The sequence below is a fragment of the Sylvia atricapilla genome, chromosome 5 (genome assembly GCF_009819655.1).
Source record: "Sylvia atricapilla isolate bSylAtr1 chromosome 5, bSylAtr1.pri, whole genome shotgun sequence".
In the NCBI taxonomy this organism is placed as follows: Eukaryota; Metazoa; Chordata; class Aves; order Passeriformes; family Sylviidae; genus Sylvia; species Sylvia atricapilla.
In genome coordinates, this window is record NC_089144.1 from 13,208,035 (window position 1) to 13,231,868 (window position 23,834).

Genomic DNA, 23,834 nt, shown 5'->3' on the forward strand with positions numbered 1-23,834 from the left:
CCCCTACACTCATGCTGGAAGATCTGATCCTGAAGTATCCTGGAGATCTCTTCATGGATGGAGCTGTGATCAGCTTTCTGGACCTACAGTATAGACTGTTATTTGATCCCTGCTGGCTGCTGTCCCCACAGTGGGATCAGAAAGAGATTTTGTACCTTAGAGATCTGCTGACAGGGCATGATTGGCAGAACCTCAGTGGGACTGAAAGATTGCTTATAAATCTCTACATGCGTATTAAATATTATCAAAGTACCGTTATGGGTTTAACCTATTTTGTTACAATACGCCTATCAGATTAAAAATCTGAGGTTTTTAGAGCTGTCACCCCCTTGCAATTACATGCAACAGTGAGATAGCCTATAAAATGTGACAAATTATAATTAATTTAAAAACATATTAAAATATATAAGGCCCATTAATGACAAAAAACCCAAAACAACTTGCTTTCATTTTAGTACCAAGAAATACTATTCCATGAATAAGGAAATATTTCCAAAGGAACAGTATTTGCAGAAAATTGAATTTTTATATGTGATCACATGAAAAGTTTATAAACCTTTTAGTGGTTATAAAATGTTCAACATTAATTTTACTAAAATATTCATCAACTTTTCTGAAACCTTCAGTCAGGTGTGGTCATGCGTTTTCTCAGAAGTCAAAGATTAAAAGTCAAAGATCTGGTTTTGTTTTGTATTTCCAGGGTGCGATACCTACCCAAAGAAAATGTCACAGAGGGTGAGAATGGCACAATATCCTACATGTTGCCTAATGCTGCTGATTTTGAACCTGATCTGTCTATCGGGACAGAAAATGACAGCATGACCGTCCTCAATCTCGCTGTTGTAGTAAGTAAAGAAACAAAGCCACAATGTCCATATACAAATGTTGAGCTGCTGGAGGAAACAGGGGGGAAGTTCATAGAATCATAGAACAGTTTAGGTTGGAAGGGACCTTAAAGACCATCTAGTTCCAGCAGGGACACCTTTTACTACAGTGTGTCCAAAGCTCAAAAAGCATCCTCCTAGTCAATTTTAGCATGGGGATAAACCAAGAGTTTGTGGATGGGTTCCCTTTGTGTGTGAGGTACAACATGAGCAGTACAGGCTGGATTTGCCATGCTCTTTGCATCATGCCCTCAGGTCTGCTTGGCAGGGAAGGCTGCATTGATTCCCACCCCCAGGGTCTGCATGGCCTCACCACCACAGAGCCTGCACCATGGTGCAGTCCTGGAGCTCTCCTGTCCTGCTGAGCATTAGTTATTCAACAAGCACAGGGATCTTCACCTAGAGTAGTGCTAGAGCCTTTAGGTGTTTTTGTCTTATCACAGGCTGAGAATGTTTGCCTTAGGCTAATATTTACAGTTTTCATACTTATATTGTGCTGCACCAACTTTCTGGTGTCTGCATGAGTGCTCAGGATTGCTGTGAGAAGGGGTCTGCGAGGGGCAGAGTATGAAGATGGTTGGTGCAAATACAAAATAGAACTCAGATGCCAGCAGTCACAGAGTCACAGGAGAGCCCATTTTGGAAGGCACTTCAGAAGATCATCTGATCCAAGCTTTTGTGAAATCATTACTTGTAACTATTCAGAGGCCCATTTGGCCATGGTCCTGGGCAACTGGTTCTCAATGGTCCTGCTTGAGCAGAGATTGGACCAGATGGCCTCCAGGGGTTCCTGCAAACTTCAGCTGTTCTGTCATTCCATAGTTAGGGCTGTTACAGTGAACTCACGCAATCAGTCAAGAAAAATTGTCTACTTTTGTGTAGATGATGGCCAGTAATTGTTTTGTTAAGAAATGTCAGTTTTATGTAGAAACCTGACTTCAAGGGAGTTGCAAATCTGGGAACTGGCTTTGGCAGATATTTCTTGTAGTCAGTCTCCATGTTTTTAATTCAAAGCACATGCAGAATTTTATACTAAACATTGATTTTATTGCATTTGTAGGCTGTACCTTCTGTGTACCCAAGTGGTTTTATGCAATCAATAATAAACACTTGGGTGAAATCTTCCAATGCAGCTATACTGCAGAACAGAACAGTCAAAGAAATTCTGTGGGGATACAAAGATCCCTTCTTGTCCAGAATCCCCTTCCCCGGTGTGAACCCAGTTGTGGGAGTCTTCTACCCGGTAAGTGAAAACCTCGAGGAGGCAATGCCTTCAGTTATCATTCTGTGAATAAAACTTAAGACAGCTGCTCTGAGGAAGAAAATTATATAAATTTGTTCAGTATTTCTAACTGTTATTCTTTCTTGTTGCCTCTGTTACAGTATAATGGGACAAGTGATGGACCTTATACTGTGTATACTGGGACAGAAGATATTACAAAAACAGCAATAATTGAAAGCTATAAAAATAAAAGGTACCATAATATTTTAGAGTAATATATATATATATATATATATATATATATATACACTCAAAGTATGTCTTTTAAAACTTGATTCACTAGGAGCTATAGATAAATGGAAGAAACTTCAATGATTCAAAGGAAACAGGATCAAGCCCTGGGCTTAGCAAAAATATCACTTTCTTTCAGCTATCAATAGTTCTGTTAGGACCTTGGACTTTAGACAGTTATTGATTCTTTGATACAAGTATTTACTTCTGTTTTGCATTCTTAAGTAGATAGATTCTCTTTATCCTCTTCTAATGGATCCTATAATTTATCTGAATAAATGAACATCTCTATCTTTTGCCTCTGCAAACGGGTCAGGCTTATCCTGGAACAATTGTATTTGGTATTACAGGTAATTAAAGTGCTTACAGGCAGCATGACTTTTATTTTATCTTACAGGACTCTTTCGTACTGGCCAGGTCACTGTGATATGGTTAATGGCACAGGTGAGCCTATTAAAGCTTTTTAAATCTTCAGCACTTTTCTTGATATTTCAAGGGAATAGTGAGACACAATATTTAAATTAACTCCCCTGGCCTTTGTTAGTTTTGTATTCTGTATATTAAGCATATATATATATATATATATATATACAGACATACTATTCATATGATGTTTGTATATCTTTTAAAATATACCAATTATTTATTACTGCACATCTTTTTATATACACATGTACTCAGCCTCTACATCTAGAGTAAATGTGGAAGAGAAACAAAATTATCCAGTTCTCTTGTTTCTACTAATGATTTTCACACTACAATATAATTAAGATTCTTTTTCTTTGCTATAGAAATTGAAAATTATCTTGGCATTTTAATAATGCACATTCATTTGCGCTGCTGAAAATTTAATTAAATGCACCAGAATGGACATCCTGATGTATGAAAAGAAATTGAGGCAACAAAGGACGAGGCTGTCAGATGAAAGGCTTGTAGATCACTAGAAAATGAAAAGGGATGAAAAAGAAAAGTAACTTAGACTGGGATGAACAGAGTATAGACAAATATTTTTGACTTTTCTTTTGGAATGCATAGGTAAACAGCTGAGTAATTTAAGATTCAAGTGGCTTTTTTTTTTTCTTTTTGATTAGTGAAGGCATTGCTCTGAGGACACCATGATCTGTGGAGCTGAGGCTGGCAGGTGTCTGGTAGAGGCTTTTGCAGAGACCTGCAGACCTTCAGAAAATTAAGGCTTTTGTGTAGGGTTGTTTGGTTTGGGCTTTTCCCCTCCATTTTCCATTCTGCTTTACCTGGCATAGATAGTTTTCCTTATAACCCAGATTGTGCAACAATGTATTTTGTAGTGTTTAAAATACATCACAAGAATCTGATTTTCCAAAAATCTGTGAGCCACGAAGGATTAGCTCCTTTTTAAACCATGTAATTAATTTTACAAGAAACAATATTTTCCTGCATTCTAGAACTTTCTTTCTTATGGGGCCTGGAATCTTTTTGTTTAACCAGGGTCAACTTTTTATTTATCCTTCTTCTGTAACTGATGGAATAAACATACTCAGCTAACTAATTAAGTGCTCCAGTACAGTGAAAATGAGCTTTTGTTTGTGAGCAAACATTGCTGCACAGTTTACAAGGTCATTCAGTGTGGCATTGCTGTATTTGGAGATGCAGCAGGTTAAAAAATCTTGTAAGTGTGAGAATTCTACCTTATCTTGTAAGCTTTCACATGAAAGCTCAACATGTATAATGTAAGAAAATACAAAGATAAAAATATAAACCAGCATACTTGCATGTGGCTTGACATGAATCCATGTTTGCCAAACTTACAAGAATGCCAAGATTTAGAAAACAGAGTGTGTGTTTAAGATGATCTTGAATCTTTGAAAAAAAAAGTGCTTCTGTCAGCAGTGGGCAAGTGGCTATATGTAATTTAGCCTTCATGCTCGTGCCAACTGGATTCAAAGATATCACAGATGTTTGCAATTGTTTGGTTATGGCTGCTGCCTAAGAAACTAAACAGAAATTGTCACAAAAGCTAACAAATGTACTGGTTAAAGGTTTGTTACAACACCTTAATTGGGAAAATGGCAGAGGCTCCTCTTACATAACTCTGGGTGCTTGCAATGCAGCAATACAATTCTGAGTGTTTGCACTCTTTTAGAGCAAGTGGAGGGAAACAACACCGAAGTGTTACTCCTCTGACTTATTTGGCATATCTACCGTGGGGTGAGGTGGATTGGGCTCTAGAGGTGGTTCCCTCCTCTCCATTAGTTCTAGAAAACCTCAGCTTAGAGGCCCGCTTGAGCAATCTTTGGTGGAAAAGGTTTAGCCTTGATAATGAAATAGACTGTTGAAGTCTAAAGCTGTATTTCTTGTAAGCACTGAGTGTCATAACTGCAGCTGACTCAGGCATTCCTAGGAAGGTTTAGGTCTACAGACTACATAAACCCTGAAGAAATGGCAACAGGTTTTTGGCTTCATATTAAGAAGATTTATTTTTTTTTTAATATGCTCTGTTTTAAATGGGCTTGATCATGTAGCTTCAAATCTGGGGTCGAATAAAAAAAAAGCTGCTCTATCTCAGCTCACTTTCAAAAACAATTACATCTTATCTGTGAAGTGCCTGTCAATGTGCAATAACTTACATAAACATTTCCCCACAAATGACTCATATTGTTTACTTTTGCCACAGCTTTACAGGAAACCAACAACTGAGTATTGAGCTGGAAATTAAATCATGTCTTCTAAGTGGAATTGCTTTCAAGCTGCTGTTTTATTTTGTTCGCAGATGGAGCATCCTTCCCTCCATTTGTCAAGAAGGATCAGGTTCTGCGCTTCTTCTCCTCTGACATTTGCAGGTGGGCTGCTCCTTTCCTGGGGTGTGTCACACCTGAGTGTGCCACTGAATGCTCCCTGCATTCACAGGGTGGCTGCAGTGGCTGTGCTTGGGCTCGGGTCAGGCAGGCAGTGCAACATCAACCTTTCATCTAAAACACAATAAAGTTGTGAGTTGTGCTCATGATTCAGAGCCTGATTCTAGCACTTTAATGCCAAGTAGCAAGCTAGTGCAATGTATTTTGTTTCAGCCAGTTACAGATGTGTATTCAGGAAAACGTGATACCGTGAGCTGTTACGGATTTGTAGAATGCACTGAACGCCACAGGGTTCAAAATCTTGAAATTCTTCTAAGACCAGGACCAAGCCTTGTTTGGTCTGAGAAGGCAACAGGTTCAGCAGGGTCCAGTTAGGTCCATCTTTGGCCTGTCTGGAAAAAAAATCATTTATGCAGAAAACCGTGTTTACTGTCATTCAATAGATACTCAAAATTGTTTTCTCACAGGATATTTTTACTTATTTTATTTTTATTTGTTTATAAACAAACAATCCTGCTTAATACATCCCATGCTGATGACTTTTAAGCCTGTTGCTTCTGCTGGGCTCTCCAGTGTCCCCAGGTTCTCCAGCAGGATCACTGAAAGAAATGGTAAAGATTTAAAGTGCATCACACTGTATTTACTTTGGGACGTTGAAACCCTTTATTTATTTTGCTGCCTGGAAACAGATGCTTCCTTTTCACTGGGTTTAAAGTGTGCAATTTGCATTGTAGTGTGTTTGTTTCCAAAGATCATGTTTTTATATGAAGTGAAAGGAGTTTTTTTGTGAAATAATTTGATCCACAAACTGGAAAACACTTTCCAGTTAATGGAAAAGGGATTTCTATGCAGGGAAGAAATGATAAAATTCTTTGGATTGATTGCACACAGTTTGAGAGATCCCTCCAAATATTTAATTCTCACAATTCATGAACAAGAAAGGACAATAACAATTGCCCAAAGATCTTGCAAAAACAGAGTCAGGAATTTTTTTTTTGCCATGTTGCAAAATCGTTCTTTTCTTTGGCTGCAATACAAAGTGTTGGTGATCTGCTTACATTACTGTGTAGCAACCATATCTCTGTATCAGCTGATAACGAATTAGCAAAAAGAAACTTAAGTAGTATTCTGATTCTTATGCAATGGAATAAGGTTCTGTGCAAGTTTTCTGCATCATAAATCTTAGGTTATCATGAGATCAGCAAAAACCAATGTAAGAGATGCTCTATATAGATAAGCATTTCTACTGTAGTCCAAAAACTTTCAAAAAAGCTTATAGTGACTGTGGGTGTAGTTGTGTGTAGGGAAAAGAGATCTCAGTTGCTTTATTAGTTTTGTCTATATTGTTTACTATTAGTATTTGAACTTCTGTCTCTTGTATTGTGTATTGTCATTTTCACCACTGAGCTTGTACATCTTTAAGTGAAGGTGTGGAATATTCTCCACTACAGAGGAACGCCTCTACAATTCACTCAACAGTGTGGCAGGACATTGGGCTCCTGGGGGGGTTGTTTCTTTTAAGAAAGAGGCGGCTGGGGGGCTCCTTCAGGATCATTGCCATGATTTTAGATTTTTAATCCAAATGGCTTAAACACATTTCTCCTCTTTTGTGCTCAGATCAATCTATGGCGTTTTCCATGGCAAGCAGGATGTGAAGGGAATCACACTGTATCGCTTCATAGTTCCTCGTGAAGCATTTGCATCACCAACTGAAGTGGCAGACAATTATTGTTTCTGTACGGATAAAGAGATCTCAGAGAACTGCACATTAGCTGGAGTCCTGGACATCAGTGCCTGCAAAGCAAGTATGCCACAGTGCTGTCACACAAGCCATTTAACTGGGGACAACGCACTTATTCTGAAGCTGAGGTGTTCCTCTGATATCCAGGATGTTTGTCTGTGAATTCTTCCATGCGTTGCTTGTGAGACCACTCACATTCCTGCAGCCTCGTTGTCCTAAGTGAGGACTGTGATATTTCTGCACTTTGCATAGTGCTATGCAAAGTCGGGATAGCACAGACTGTGTACTGAAACTGCAGGAATGTGTGTAGGGAAGGGAAAGGAGGGGCACTGTGTGACAGCCAGAGATAGTTCTGCACCTTGTGTCTGTGGCAATTCACATACACGGTGGAGGTGGGTGTGTACACAGACAGTGTGTACACAGACAGCACTGGCTCAGTGTGGTGTCAGTAAAATAAATACATACTGAGTCTGTGTTTGGTGCAGAGTGAACTGCGAGAGGTCCTTTCAGGCTAAAACAAGTTTCCTGAACGTGGGGGAGACAGTGACAGTCGTGTCCTCATCTCAGGAGCACTGCTGGCTCCACAGTGTAGACACATGACACAGGATTTGTAACTGCAGTTTACTTCACTGGGCAAATTCTCCTCAGGACAAAAAATAAATCACAAAAATGCTTAAATTTTGGGGTTTGTTTTGGAGTTTCTTGGGGTTTTTTTGCAGGGGTGGTGGGATTAGACTAAACATTTTTATCTGGATTGTACATCTGTATAGCAAAACTGTGTTTGGAAAATGACCTGTGAAGATGAGTGCCAAAGCAAGGCTTAATGATTCAAGAGAGTTTGTTTTTGTTGGGTTTTTTTTTCCAACAGAAAGACCAGTATACATCTCTCTTCCTCATTTTCTTCATGCAAGTGAATCTATATTGAATAACGTGGAAGGCCTGAGCCCAAATGAAAAAGAGCATGAGACGTATCTTGACATAGAGCCTGTAAGTCCAAGTGTTTAATACTTGTACCTTGGGAAACTTGCAATGTTTAAATTTAATAGTAGTAGAGTTGGCCTTTTCCCAGAGGGACAAGCAGAAGATGCAATATTTTCATGCTTGCTTTTCTAAGGTCTGCTCTCAAAGTGTTATGGTTTCAGCAGGGGAAATTTAGAGCAGAACTTTATCTCATTCTGACCTTCAAAGTTTGGAAAATCTGTTTTGATTTTTACTTATTGGGAACATGGGATTGAATAAATTCTGCAAACTGTGAAGTATATTGTATCTTTTCTATAATCTCCAGGAACTTTGAGGAAATTATATTCTATGAAACTCCTGTTTCCTCTTACCTTAATTTTTAAAAACATTTTCTATAACTAGTCATATTTGGATAATTGCTATCTCAATTGAAACTAAATAAACATAGATGAGTTTATTTCCTATTGCTAGAACTCTGAACAGTCTGATTTAAACAGATCTAATTTAAATCTTCGTGACTTGAATTGTCCAGCAGATCTCCCAAACAGAATGAATTTTTTTAACTTCTAACAAATTTACCTCTATTTCTGTTTCAGTGATTCAGATCTTTAAGTGTACTTACCAAAGTTTTCTGAATTGTATAATGAATTCAAAGGTTCCAAAATTCTATTTTTCTCTTTTTTTGAATAAAAAGGTAAAATTGACAATTTCTCACTAAAATTAGTCAGTTAAGCTATGCAACATCAATGAGGAGAGATGAAGCCAAATCTTTGTTTCGCTTTATTTGGAATAAAGATATCAACCAGATTTTCCTAAATATTACACAAAATTTTTAAGAATCACAGCCTTTTTTATTTTTTTTTTTTTTTGTGAAAGACAGAGAGTAGAAGAAAGACATGAAGAAAAGATGATTTTATCTTTGTATACATCTGTTTGTCCTGATACAAAATGTTTGTTTTCTGCCCTATGCAAGTTAAATATCCTTCAATTTGAAAAAGACAATTTAGCTGATTTTTGGTAGAAAAAGACCCAGAAGCATATTTATATGAAGGATGCCATGACTGATTTAGTAGTTTTTAACTTTGTCTTTGGGTTTAAATGTAAATTACAAAAGTAACTATGGTAAGGCCACAACATTAGAACTTCAATGAGAAACCCTTAGAAACATTACCATTTCATACAAATTAATCCTTCAAACCATAAGGATAAAATAATCCCAAGGTGCTTTTTGACACTGTCCACATTATAGATTTTGGCATCTAATTAAGAAATTTAAATTAATGTTTTGTTGGATTTTTTCACTGGTTTTAGGTGACTGGTTTTACACTGCGATTTGCAAAAAGGCTGCAAGTAAACCTCCTTGTGAGGCCTTCAACAAGAATTGAGTAAGTGCTACTTCTTTATTGTATTTTTAAAGAATATTTAAGTGGGCTGATTGGTCTATGATAGCATCAATAGAAATGTCTTGGAAGAGAAGGAATAAAAATATTTCCCCAAAGCTTGTTCAGAGTAAATCTTCCTGAGCAGGACACTGCCCAAGTATTTTAACACACATCTGATTTCCCTACAGAAGCTGAAAAGGCAAAATGTTCTTAAAAATAACATTCTTATAAAACCCAAATGGAGGCCTTGAGGATGAACAAAAAACCAAAATGTATTTTCTGTAATGAATTCAATGAGAAAGAGAATTCATGTATTCCCTGTCACTAGATGGTTTTATCACAGGGGTCAATGGGTCTCTAGATGGTTTTTTTTCCTCTTCATTGGCCCAAATGTACCTTTGGCATCTTGTACATATGAACACCACACAGATCTTCAACCCTCTCTGTGTCTGACTGCCCATTTACAGAAGATTAGACAGAAAATGATGGTTGCCCAATATGTCAAATGGCTGTTATTAATTGTAGTTTTGGTTTGGTTTTTTTCACTGCAAAAGTACATTTAAAAGGTACATCTGGAAGGAGAAATAAAGTTAGAAGAGAAGAAAAATGTTAAAGTAGAGAGTGGGCTTATGTAGCAAACTAAAAGTAACATGCTGTACTTATTTTCTCATTTCAGGCCTTTAAAAAAAGTTAATAAATCCTATGTGTTCCCTCTTCTTTGGCTAAATGAGGTTAGTATATTTTATGTCTATTAATATTCTCTCTTTTGAAACAAACAAATAAACAAAAAAACTACCTATCTTTTCAGTCTTGGAGCCCTGAAACTGGGTAATTAAACTCATGCTGTGGTTTGCACCACACCAAGAGATACATTCTGCAGCTGAGGTCTCACATATGTGCCTTCCACTGATGTTTGTCTTGCACTGTTTCAGTCTGCTGTTATTGGGGACGAGAAAGCAGAAATGTTCAGAAGCAAAATCTCCGGCAAGCTCCAGCTGCTGAAAATTGTGCAGCTGGGATTGATCATTGCAGGCTGTGTGCTGTTCGTGTCCTTCCTGGGGTCCTACTTCACATGCAGGTCGACGAAATTAAAATAGGTAAGTATCACTTAACAGGATTCAGCAGTGACTTCTTCTCAGGGTTTCAAGAATTCAGAATCATTGCCTATTTCGCTGTTCTTATTTTTTTTTTTTTGCATGCTAGAAAATTCAGCAGTCACTCCATAGGAAGTAATCCAGATATTTGGCCTAATATTTTCAAGTTCTTTTCCCATCCTACATCTTTCAGGATGCTCTTAACTCAGGGGAGGGCAACTATATCAGAAGAACAACCATTTCGTTTGTTGTGATTTCTTTAAAATCAACATTTTGTCCAAGACTGTTAAAGTGCTTGGGAGAGTCCTCTAGCACCTTTCTGAGACAGAGGCCACACAGCTGCAGATTACTGTGCTCTCCAAGGACATCTCCCTGTCTGAGGTTCAGAGAACCTGCTGGAAATAACACTTTCTACTGAGTGCTGGTTTCTCACTGCTTTCTGTCAGTGGTGCATCATTGTAATGTTAGTCTGAGCACCTCCTGGACACACACAGCCCACAGAGGCAAATATACACCCATCAGGGGCAGACTGACCAAGCAGTGGATTAATGTGCTGATGTCTGGGGAGGCAAACATGTTTTTGGAGTTATTTAAAAGTGCAGAGACATGATCATTTTGGTAGAAGGTATACTATATTAAAGAGGTATTCTTAAACTGAAGACTTAACTCACCATATGCTGAATTCTGATGTTGTTTCACAACAGGTGAAAAGAGTTCAGAGGGAGCGGAAGTTTAATTGAAATTTCAGCTAAGCAGCTTGTTAAAATTCAGAGGCAAAAGATGTGATTCAAGGCACAGTCAATCCATGAGCTATGGAATTCAACATGTTTTTCCATTTTGAGAAGACCAGCTTACCAACCCAAATAAGCTGATGTTTTCGAAAGTCCAAACTTCTGACATCACTAAAGAGGTCACTGTGGAAACTACACTATCAAAAGACTTTATTTGAAACTTGTTATACATTTTAAATTGCATTCAAGCAGACTGAAGCTGAGATGCAGTTGGATTTTAGTCCACCTTCTGCCATTTATGCAACTTGCTACTCATTTTCTTCTGGATTTGCAAGAAAATTGAAAGCCGCTTGCTGATGTTCCGTCTCTGAGCACAGGCTGGGAATGACAACAATTTGGATCTCATGCTGTGCTCTAGATGCTCTCATTGCAATATTTCTCTCTGTTCCTTCAAGGAATAGAAGTTGCTGCAATAGAACTGCTCTCTGTCCTCTATTCAGGGATGTGAATTGCATTGAATGTGAAGTATATTATGTAAAGTTACTAACTGTAATACATGAAGTTTATAAAAGACTTACTTAAATACGTGGTTCATGCATTTTGTATGGAGATGGCTCATAGATACACCACAGTCATCCATATGCTGATGGATCTCATCAACATTTGGCTCCACAGCTGTTTATTAATCTGAACCACACCCTAACTCCTAACCTGCTCCACTGCTCTTCCTGTTGCCTCCTGTGAGCTTTTATTTCTTGGTCTTGTTTGAACACAAGCCTCTGCACTGCCCTAAGTCCACCTAGCCCAAGGCCTCCCTTGGAGAATGATCTGATATCTCACCTGAAAGGCCAAGAGAAAATATCCCAAAATGCTTCAGAGACAGAAAAGATCTAGATAATGATCAAACATCAGAAGGTTACACCTGCTATAGAAGCACATTAACGAAAACAGGTAGCTCAAATTCCTTACTGATAAACCATCTGCCACAAGGAAATTTGTGCAACCAGGTGTTTAATGAGGTGCATCAGCCTCTAGACAGGTAGCAAACACTGACATCTCCATAAATAGTTGACTTTTTCATTTGATCTGAATGCTGTATTTTATTCTGAGAGTAAATTAGGAAATACAGAGTGTTACAGGGTCTCCTATTTTTCCAAGGATTCAATAAATCCAGAACAAGAGCCTAAGTTTGGCATTTTCTAAAATTTCTTTTTGGATCCTTTATCCCCTTATTTAAGGGCTGCAAAGAAAAAGGGAAATCAAACATGGTCAGCCTCTCATATCCTGCTGTTTGGAAACAATGCTGCAATGGACTTTAAACCAGAAAGGTTCCTTTTACTAATAAAAGACAATGTCTTTGGCTGGGCATCTTTAGTAAGGTGTTCTTACCTTTGGAAATAAAGGGAAAATCCAACTGACTGTAATGCTGGTGTTTTATTCCACTGCTCCTCGTGGACAAAGTTTTGTAGCTATCAGGAGAGCTGATGAGTCACAGAAATCCCAAGACATTATTCTTGAAGGTGAGGTCAGTGAGGTACATGGCTGCATCCTCCTTCCAGCTGTGAGCTGGAGCTGCCAGCTACCAGAGCAGCTGGTGTGACACTCAAGGCGAGGGCTGCTCTCAGCCCCTGTACTTGATTACTTATGGTGCTGGCTAGTCCATGATAAACACCTTTCTCTCATTTCCACAGCGTTGCTGGTGTCATATGTGATGCCGTGTTCCCATATTAGTCTGGGGACAATTTGACACAACTGAAGCCATCCCTAGAGTCCTATGGACTGGTCAAAAAGTAGGAGGACAGCTAAAGTCATTAAGCCTCATCTCCTCTGAGATAAACACAGTTCTGCTGTGGTTCAAGATCTGACACCAACTTTTTATAATAAAATGTCTTTTGTGTCAGGATCTAACATGAAAGGAACAGCAGCAGTGCTCCTGCAGTTTTTGATTCACTAACATTTCAGCTTCATTTTATTTGACTTCAAGTACATTGTCAGTAAGTTAGTGTTTGCTTTATTAGTGTTATTTAGCGTTATGTGGTGTTCCAGCAGCAGTGATTCAGCCAGTCAGGCCATGACTTTAAATGTCTCAGGGCCAAATTTTATATGGACAGAATGATATGTTTGTCCGCAGGCATAATCTCATTGATTTCAATGCAGGTTTGGGCTTTTAAACTATGTCCAGGACCTAGACTGCACTTGAACTGTAATTTGTAGTTACTTTATCCAAAACATCAGTTACAGTTATTGTTAATTCATGAAGCTAAGGCTAATGTTAAGTATTTACATTTGTTCAAACAGTGCGGGGTAAACTTTCATTAGAAACAAATAAATATAAATAAAATAAAGCTCAAATATTTTTTTCTGATATCCTTATGTTTAATTGTAAATAAAGCCTTCTGTGTTGAATAATAAAGTTCTTCTGTCTCTTTTTTTGGTATTTGGTATTTTTCTAGAAACTGGTTTTATAAATAAATGAATAATCAAGGCTACAGCTAACCTTGTTAAATCATTTTACTCTGTGTTAAATCATTTTACTCTGTGGCACACCACAGAATCCTAGGGCATGTTGCTGCGTGATACATTAGAAAAATCAGTGGCACACAACATTTATTGTCTCTGTTGGTCAGAACCCAGTGCTAATAACACCAACGCTGTGCATTTGATCCCTGTGTGGGCAATTCACGCAAGAGCTGGATTCAATGATCCTTGTGGGTCCTTTCCACCTCAGAATATTCTGATTCCGTGATTTACGTTCTGGATCACAAAAAGGAGAAGACTTTGTGGAACAAGGTAAGCACCAGCATGTCTAAACTGAAGAAATAGTACAATAAACCCAGGAATCCAAGCTCAGAGAGAGGCCTGTTTTCAAATCCCTTGAGCTGGACGTGTTGGCAGGTGTCAGCACATCCAGCTGCACAGTACAACACGGTTTCCTGGCTCTGCTGGCCCAGCAGGTTGGGTGGGAGGCAAGACTGGCTATGCTCTTGCCTCCTCCTTACCCACCCACCCCAGATCCTGATGTGTGAAAATTGCTGGTCAATTTGAAAGTCGGATCTGACAAAGGATCTAACAGCCCACACACTCACAGCCAAGAGCCAGCTGGGTGTGCCAGCTTTTGAGCTCTGACTGTAATTATGCGCTCAAAGCATGTGTTGAAACCTGCTCTTCCCACCTAGCCTACCACTGTCTGTTAAGGCAATATAAACATATCTTATACCCTGAAAAAAAAATAAAAAATAAAGAAAATGAATGCTTTTTATATTCTTATAACTGCAAGAGTAGGGAAGGGCTTGTTTTATTCACAGGTGTACATGTCAGCATAATAACAAAGAAAAAATGTAATAACTAATAAAATATGCTTACGGCTTTTTTTTTTTTTTTTTTTTTTTTTTTTTCCTCTCAGTGGCCATGTAAAAACAGAAACCAGAAAGACAAATGACTTGCGCATACCAAATGCAATCTGCATTGGTAAATAAATTGGAAAATAAATGCTATTCATTTTCCATTCCCTGTTCCCTCTTTGCCTATCAGTTGGAGTTGGCCCTGATGCTCTGTGGTTTCTCTCTCTCCCAGCAGAACCCGAAACAGGCAGGAATTTACAGCTCCCCCAGGCATCAACAGGCTGGGACTTTTCTCGGTTCTATTTTGTAAGAAGAGAAACCGAATGCTTTGCAGCAGGCGCCACCCAAAGGGCACCCGGGTTTTCACAAGTTCTCTTGCTTCACCTCAGCACAGGCAATCAAAAATTCTGCTGGTTGTAATTAAGTTTTGATGCCTCTGCCAATTAACATCACCAGATACAATTACAACACCTTTAAAGCAGTGCAACAAAAAGTCCATCATAAGTGTTTGCTAAATGACAGATTGTTGGATTCAGCTCTAAGACAAATTTTAATGGCCATAAATATTCTTGAACGTTTTTCTAAGACCAGGGTTTCTTTTAAGTTCTATGAATTTTTTTTTTTTTTTTTTTTTTTTTTTAAAAAATACACAGTTGATACAAGTAGGCCCACCAAAAGTTTCCAGGACTCTACTTCTTGCCCAGCATCCCTTGTGTAACATCAAGGATGTGTGAACAAAGCAGGAATAACATAGAGCTCTGTGCATGCTCTTTCATGTGACTTAGATTTGCAATTTTAACTGTACTAGAATATTTGTGTGTAGGACTGAGAAAATCACATTTTTGCCCTTAATTTGCCCTCACTTTGCCCTCATAATTTTTCCAACTGTAAAGCCCCATATGAATGCTTCTGAAGTTAAATTTCTTGATTGATACTTTCATGTTAGGAGCTAAACCCAGCAGCAGAAGGCAAAATCCTGCTGGAGGTCCAGGTGCTCTTTGGTACCAACATTTTTTGTGTATTTACCAGAAATGTGGAAGCATTTCCTTTTCTTTGCATTCACTTCACAGGTGTAACTATCTTCATGCTGGTCAAATGCTGGGTCTGTTTTGTAAAATCAGAAGTTATCACTTCAATGAAAGCACCCCCTCCACAAACACACACTGTGTTATGGCAGGATCTACATTTCCTTCTGCAGTCTTGACAAGCTCAGCCTGGTTGTCTTCAGCAGGAGAAAATGAAGAACACTGTTGACATTCACAGAGTAACACTGACAGAAAAGAAGGAGAGAAAGGTAACCAGAAGCCACTAATTATTTCCATTCTTCCTATGAGGAGTGGGAATGCATTAAGAAAGAACTTCTGGCAAAGTATATACTTTAATTCAATGACAAGTCAGTGCAGTTAATGGCTTAATTCAGGAAATCTATTCCAGTAGACATTTAATCTTCCAGGCAGCAGACAAAGACTTCCAGGCAGCACCCAGGAACATCACCTGCTTTGCTGAATGGATCTACATACCTGTCATCTTGGTACAATCCTGAACAAGTCTAATAGACTTACACGATTTTTCTAGCAGTAAGAATAAGTTAACGGCTAGAGGTATCAGCCAGAATGTGGAATATGTGCTTTCCAAAAGCTTCCATTTGGATTACATTAACCCAGATGAAGAATGTGCTATGGTTGAGGCTATTCCTTCACGTGAAGGTAAAGTCTTAGAGGAAGATGATTTTTAATTCATAAAGATGAAGGAGATTTTTGCTTTGTTTGGATATTGGTTGAGAGATAGAGGACTCCTTTTAATTATTTTAATTTTAATTTAATTTTTTTTTATTTTAATTTTAATTCTAGTTTTAACTCTTACTGGGTTAGAATCAGAAGCAGTCAAAAACCTAGAACCAGAAACTCTTGATCTCTCTTTCTATCCTGTAGCTAAATGCATCTTCCCTTCAAGGAAGGAGAAAGGTGGACCAGTTTTTTGAAATTTAGGTGATCTGTTTCAGAACAGCAGATTTTATGAATCCAGGTGAAAAGCCAGATTTTACCCTGTTTTACCTGGATGCCTTTCTGGAGCCAAGCATCTCTTAGGCATTGGAGCACCAACTATCAAAACCTGAAAGAACTTCTGTTTAAGGCTGCTTTCACCCCAAAGAGGGTGTTCTGTCTGGAATTCTTGAGTGAAGAGGCTGGTGGTCCCTCAGGGTTTACACAAAAATAAAGAAAGGCAAATATACACAGATGGTTTAGCCTGGCAATGCCTCATGCCACAGGGAAAACCTTCAAGAGTGTACTTAACTCAAATTCATCTGGTAAGAGAGCCCTGCAAGCCTTACTTCACAGCTTCAGGAACATGAATTGTCATGCAGCATCCCTAGATGTGGTGGTACAGGTTAGATCATACCACATCAAAGCCTCCCAGATAGCAAATGAAAGCCATTATTCCATATTGTGTAATACGTCATTATTCACTAAAAGCTGATATTTGAGTCTTATTAACATTCAGTTTATAAGACTGAATGTTAATAAGTTTAAACCTTTAAACTTGTTAACATTCAGTCTTATATCAGTTTAAACCATTGATGAGTGCCTCTACCTTGAATTAGTACATTTGACTTTGTGTTTCAATCCTCTAATGTAATACACAGAGGAGACAATTTAGGCAACTGTCTCTGATCAATCAGATCTGACAGACCTGTTACATAGTTTTATGAGTGTTTGAATTTTTGGCAAGTAGGTTAAATTCACCTATTGGGTCATCAACTCTAAGATATGAGAAGTTCTCAGTATTGCACAAAGGATGATGAAATACATTTTCAGGCACAAAGAAGTATTTGTGGTGTCCATAGCTCATGCTATACAGAAATTGTAACAGCAACTCTTCTGAAACAAAACCCAAAGTATAGGAGGCAGTGGGACTACGAGAAATGACAGGGCTCCCTTCAGGTTAATATCTTTTTCAGGACATTGTTTCCAGTAAAGCACTGCCTGTAAATACTCTTTCCCAAGTAACTGCAGTTATATCTTATCATGCTATTGTGCCATTGCTTTCCCTCCCACATTGTGCTAAAAGAGCTGCCTGAGATGTGTTTCAGTCTGGAACAGATTTTGCAGCTCTAATTGGTTGCTGAGCCTTGTGTGTGTACATTACTGCGAAATGCTAATTGTCTATTTCAGCAACTCATCTTACTGTGCTCTACTTTCTCCCTAATGTATGGCTTTGAAGTAAAAATTCTGAAGTGGGCAATGAAATGTAGAGGTGGGGAAGAATGAAGGGCATCTCACATGGTGATGGGAATGACTTTTGACAAAACCTAACTGAACAGCCCTATCAGTGATTCTTGAGTACCCCCTTGCAAAATAATGGGGGTAAGGGCACTCTGGAAGACCAGGATAGGGAGGACAGCTGCAGTTGCAGGTAGGGGTGTGTAGGCTGATTACTGCAAAGTGAAAGGCAGGGTGAAGGGCTTCACAAGAAGAACTGGAAAGCTGATCACAGCGAGCCTTGTGCACTGCACAGGTTGGGACACCATAAATCTTATATCACTGGTGAGTTTGCAGGCCACCAGCCCCAAAGTGTTCACCACTGATACTTTACCGAGTATAGGTGTGCACCTAACACATGCAAACCAACCAGGGAAAGCAGAAATGCTCACACCAGTCTCAGTTGACTACCTACACAAATGCACTGTATCTCAGGACCACTCAGTTTTTATTAGTATCTGGTTTAGGAGGTCATGGGTCTCCCATCAAGTCCATATCACACCACCTGTCACTCATGGGTACCTCAAATATTCCTCAAAACTTCCTGTGAGAAGTCTTGCTGGATAATTTTACAGTCTTTTTCTATATCTGCATTTTTCAGGACTGGGCTTTTGAACACAGTTACTGAGCTGAAAACCAGGGAGAAAGAGAGCTCATGAGTGAAGGAGGCCACAGAAGTCATGCTTTGGCAGAGTCCCCCTGAGAAAACTGGCCGTGTCTATCCTATCTCAGACCCTCAATCCTCCCTGGATGAGCAGTCAAGTTACATTATTCACTGGTATGGGACCAGGTATTTAAAATTTACATCCTTTGCCATTTCTTATTCACACTTTAGCCCTTCCATGGTACCTCCCATGAACCTCTTTCTAAGCAGAAGAAATGAATTGACAGAAAGAATATCCAACTAAATAACTCAGGAACCGTTTTCTATTAACTTCTCTTGCTAATCTCTTCTAAGGTTTTTTTTTGTTTGTTTTTTTGTTTGTTTGTTTGTTTTTGTTTGTTTCGTTGTTTTTGTTTTTGTTTTTGTGGTGTTTTTTTTGGCTTTTTCACAGTCACTTCTTGGATATTCCAAAACAGTGTTTCAGAAGAAATGTTCTTTTGCAGCCTGAAACCCTGAACGTCATGGTTAGATACAAAAAGGCATATTTTACAGTTTTGAAAATACTGAGTGTATTTGTCCCCCCATATCTGACAGAGCCAATTGGCTACGAGATGGACCCACTGCTGGCCAAGGCCCAACCCATCAGCAATAGTGGTAAGTGCCTCTGGGATAACACAGTAAAGAAGGGAGAAAAGTTGCTGTGCAGGAGAAATTGCAGCTGGAGAGGTGAGTGAGAATATCTGTGAGAAGCAGCCCTGCAGGCACCAGGTCAGTGCAGGAGGGGATCCAGGTGCAGAGCAGATCCCCTGCAGCCCCTGGGGCAGCCCTGGTGAAGCTGCTGTGCCCCGGCAGCCCAGGGAGGTCCATGGGGGAGCAGAGAGCCACCTGCAGTGTAGAAGAACCAATGCTGGAGCACATGGGTGCCCGAAGGAGGCTGTGACATTGTGGGAAGCGCAGAGTGGAGCAGGTTTGCTGGCAGGACTTGTGACCATGTGCCAGGCTGCAGCATTGTGTTCCTGAAGGACTTCAGCCCACAGAAGGGATACATGCTGGAGCAGTTAATGAAGAACTGCAGCCTGTGACAAGGACCCACATTGGAGAACTTTATGGAGGACTGTCTCCCGTGGGGTGGAGCCCACCCTGGAGCAGGAGAAGACTATGAGGATTCCTTCCCCCAAGCAGAAAGAGGCAGCAGAGGCAATGTGTGAGGAACTGACCACAACTTCTGCTCCCTGCCCCCTGTGCCCCTTGCAGGATGGAAGCAGAGAGTTGGAAATAAAGTTATGGTCAGTAAAAGGAGAGAGGTGGGGGACAGGTATTTTTAAGATTTGGCTTTATTTCTGATTTCCCTACTCTGACATAATTGGTAATACATCAAACTTGTTTCCCCAAGTTAGGTTTGTCTTGCCCAGGACAGTACCTGGTGACTGATCTCTCCCTGTCCGTACCTTGACCCTTGAGCCTTTCATTGTGTTTCCTCTCCCCTGCCCAGCTGGGGAGGGTTGGGATAGACTGGCATTGGCAGGCATCTGATGTCCAGCCACGATGGTCCATGTGCATCCAGGCAGCACAGCCTGGGAATGCCACAGACCCAGCAGAAGTGGCAGAGACCAATGCTTTACAAGGCTCTGAGTCATGGTTGCAGTGTAGGAGTAATGTGCAAACTGTGGAGCACTCCCAAAGACAAACAGTGAAAAATTTTGAATGTGAAATGAGAGTTCCATATTTGCATTTTATTTTCCAGCAAATACTAAGCTGAAGGAGGAAATCCTGTGCAAGGAACACCTGCAGCTTTTCCTTTCTGTATTTACAGGGAGGGGGTACCAAGGACTCTTCCTTGAGTTCTTCTGCATCCAGGAAAAGAAAATAAAAGAGCTGAGAGTTTCAAATTTCTCCTTCCGTGCCCTCACAAAATTGATTCGTGCTCCTTTAGAAAAAGAAAGAAGGAGACTGGGTTGTTCTAAAAAGACTTTCTATCTGGCATTGCATAATGATCATCCAACGAAACATTTCTGAAGCCTCTGCTTCTTTTCCTATTTGTTAATGCTGGGAATCTCAACTTCCCGTCTTCACCATGCAGTCTCAGTGATGTTCACTAGATGGCAATGCAATATCTTTGGCAGCTCCAAACTCTCCAAATATCCTGAAATATCCTGTCCAGAACAGCTCACCCTGCACTGGGTTTTGGGCGGAAACACTTTGGGTGTGTTGGGCCTTCAGCTGAGGACCCTTTTATTTCACATTAATCCAGAACATAAAAAAAATACATCACATCACCTTCTCACAGTGTGGATGGTTGCAGAATTTCCACATGAAGCAGATGTTATAGAGCCCTTACCACACCATCACTTCTCCTTTTCTTCAGCCAAAAACTCACCTGCTGTGATTTTCCCTGCTTTCTGGGGCTAAAAGGACACCTGACCATAATCACAAGCATTTTATCTCAGTTTTGCTAGAAACGATGTAATGTTTAGCAATGGCCCTGTATGGATTTATGCAATTTTGTATTCAAGATATTTTCTTAAATATGGATACAATATCCCTCTCAGATATTCTGTAATCTGTTGTAAATCAAGGCTCTAACCATTAAATGATGTACTACCTTTACTGAAGGACGTTTGGTTGCAAAGAAACGAGGTTATACTTCTGTTTTTTGTATATGGGAAGAACAAATATATTTACAAACAAATAAATGGCTAGATAGTTATAGACTGGGAAAACATGTGACAACAATATCCAATTAATAAGATGCCCATGATTGCAGTTATGAACGACTGGAATTAAAAAAAACAACCCAAAAAAACCCCAACAAATCAACAACAACAACAAAAAAACTCATTTCAAATTTGACTTTTAGCCTGCCTTCAAAAATCTGTCAACATAATGTTCTGTGGGGTTTTCAGAGCAAGGAGCCTATGAGCCATTTCTGACCCTTACTGTCAAACCAATAGTTAAAGCCCTGGTGAGAAGCAACACCTCAGCAAGCTGTACAGGTCTAGTTGAAATCATGATTAGACTACTATTCACCTGTGTCCATTCTTTATGGAAATAATGTATTTATGTATCCTTCTTTGTGTTTTAGTTTAACTTAACATATATGTACTTCATGGGGCAATGGAGGTAGGATAGCAGTCTCCTTTACTTAGAAAATCATACTTAATTAAAATTTTTATGTCATTTGGTAATGAAATTATTTAAAATATAAAAGGTTTTTGAGAATAATATTGAAAGAATTGCTCGAAAATTTGCTTCCCTCAAAAGAACAATTTTTAGTATGTTTATTTCAAGGAATTTTTTAGTATTGCTACAATTCAGGGCAAATATGAGAAATTTTGAGTCCTCCTTGATATTCAATGACATTAGATTTGAAGATATCATCAAAGAAGGAAAAGTAAGTTTTTGTTGTGTTTAACCACCTTGATTTTCAGGACTGATTTTTTGTGGATGTGTGGATACACGTATCTGTGATTTTTACATATAATTACTGACGCAAAGAGAACTGTTGGAGTCTCTGCTTGAGAAATCATGGGCTATGATGTCTCATACCAGTGAGATGACATCCTAATACCCAGGTGAAACTACTTGTAACACTCAAAAGACCCTTTAAATTATGGTATATCAGTTTATTTTTCAAAATAGAATAGCTTGAATTATATGGACAGAGAGTCAGAAATTGAGTTTAAGTAATTTTGCAGAGAAATAAGGACCAAGAGGTTACATCAGAAGTTCTCTGAAGTGCTGCTAAACAGACAAGGTGCCAAATGCTGGGTTTATTCTGATTTTCTTCTCTGACTGTAATTGCAGCATCCATGTGTAGATGTCCTAAAGTTATGTTTCTGTTAACTGCCCTACTACTGAGATGAGGAGCATATTGAATGTGTGACCACTTGTCACTCTGTGTCATGGAGGGTTCTGGTGACAATTTTAGAATGAGAATTTAATGCGAAATTTTACTGTAATCTATCATAAAATTTCTCTTATGGCCTTTTCATATATATATGTATATATAATTACCAATATTGGTCTTTTAATAAATTTTAAACAATAAACATCTACCTTTGACTACTAACTGAAACTCAGTTTTGGCACACCTGCCTTTCACTGAAGAAAAAATGAATTTTAAATATCTTTTACCCATACAAGCTGAACTTGGCACAGAGATAATCCTGTGGGGACCTGGTACCAACCACAGTAAAAGTTTTATGTTGTTGTGCTTTAAGTTATTTAGAAACTTGTATCCATTATCCAAATTAGCTCTATAAATGAGCTTTGCAGCAAGTCTTCCCTGATGGAAACTCAGCACATGGCATTTTATCTTTCTGATGAAGACTAAACCCTCATGCTGGGTTCCTGGAGGGCATTTCCAGGTCTGAGGACATGCTGGAAGGGTTTTAAAATGACAGATTTACAGTGTGCATTAAACTCTCTCCATTACTGACTTTGCCAAAGGAGATTTCGTAGGCAGCTGCCATCATATGAATTCATCTCCAGCTGCTGGCTCCCAAGGGAGCACACACAGCTGCTGATGTACAAAATACTCTTTTGCTACTTCTGTCCCGTCACTCTGCTTCCTCCAGCCCTAAGCAGTGGCTGCCATGGGATCTTCCAGCCAGGCATTGACAACCAGCAAAAAAAAGCCATATTGTGAAGCAGAAGTCACTGCACACATGACATCATTACTGCAGACCCCCATAAACAAGAACAAAAAGTAGAATTGCTTCACCTTGTACAAGGTTGGACCTCTCCATCACATCATCTGCAAACACACTCATGGCTTCCTGTGCCACATCACACTCTCCTCAGCCATTTCTCCTGTCTTGATCACCACCCATTGCTTTGATCATGACTCCAGCTCCCTGCACAACATTACCTGGGGTCCCCAAAGAATCAGGGTTGGAGTTTAAAGTCAGAAGTGAGACAACAGAAACACATTTGGGAAGAGAAAATGTATCACGTCCTATTCATTAGCTGTGGCCTCATACTCTTGAGCAATTCACCATCATAAACAAACAAAATTAAACTGATTGAATAGGGGAAAATATGCACAGACATGCTTTTGGTCTTCTTGATCTGCATTTTCCCTGCATAATGCAGCCCCACACACAAGACTGATAATGTCTTTAAATTCCCACCGGCCCGTCTGCTTAAAGAAACCTTGGTTTCAGTGAAAATATGTGTGTCCAGGGCTTTCCCACATGGGGTATTAGGGATTTATTCAGTGTGTGCCAACAGTTTAGTCAGAACATTTCAGCACAGAGCACTGCAGAGTCTGAGATGGGCAGCCTCGGGCTGGCAGCCTGACTGCAAAAGGCACAGGCATTTCCTGGTGTCATCAATTTCTGAACATTACAGGATTAAGAAGAGGATTGGAAAAGAGTCATAGAGAGTCATAGGTTTCTTGGCAGGACTGAGGTGTTTTATTACTGTGCTACAAAAGGATAAAAACCCCCTACACCTTTTCCAGGCTGTGGTCCATGCTCTTGGTGGCTGCAG

At 39.3% G+C, this 23,834-nt stretch overlaps 1 protein-coding gene across 5 annotated transcripts in view; it reads left to right on the forward strand.

Annotated features, from left to right (window-relative positions):
- The window catches only part of CD36 (CD36 molecule (CD36 blood group)), a 35,784-nt gene extending 22,235 nt beyond the window's left edge, over positions 1 to 13,549 (forward strand). For all 5 annotated transcript variants that reach the window (XM_066318742.1, XM_066318745.1, XM_066318743.1 and 2 more), the window contains exons 4-14: positions 701 to 845; positions 1,945 to 2,127; positions 2,268 to 2,359; positions 2,795 to 2,841; positions 5,144 to 5,213; positions 6,846 to 7,033; positions 7,838 to 7,956; positions 9,241 to 9,314; positions 9,988 to 10,042; positions 10,244 to 10,408; positions 11,110 to 13,549. In XM_066318742.1, coding sequence (XP_066174839.1) covers positions 701 to 845; positions 1,945 to 2,127; positions 2,268 to 2,359; positions 2,795 to 2,841; positions 5,144 to 5,213; positions 6,846 to 7,033; positions 7,838 to 7,956; positions 9,241 to 9,314; positions 9,988 to 10,042; positions 10,244 to 10,408 — 1,138 coding nt within the window. In that variant the 3' untranslated portion in view covers positions 11,110 to 13,549. The remainder of the gene's footprint in view (positions 1 to 700; positions 846 to 1,944; positions 2,128 to 2,267; positions 2,360 to 2,794; positions 2,842 to 5,143; positions 5,214 to 6,845; positions 7,034 to 7,837; positions 7,957 to 9,240; positions 9,315 to 9,987; positions 10,043 to 10,243; positions 10,409 to 11,109) is intronic.
- Positions 13,550 to 23,834: the final 10,285 nt, after the last annotated feature.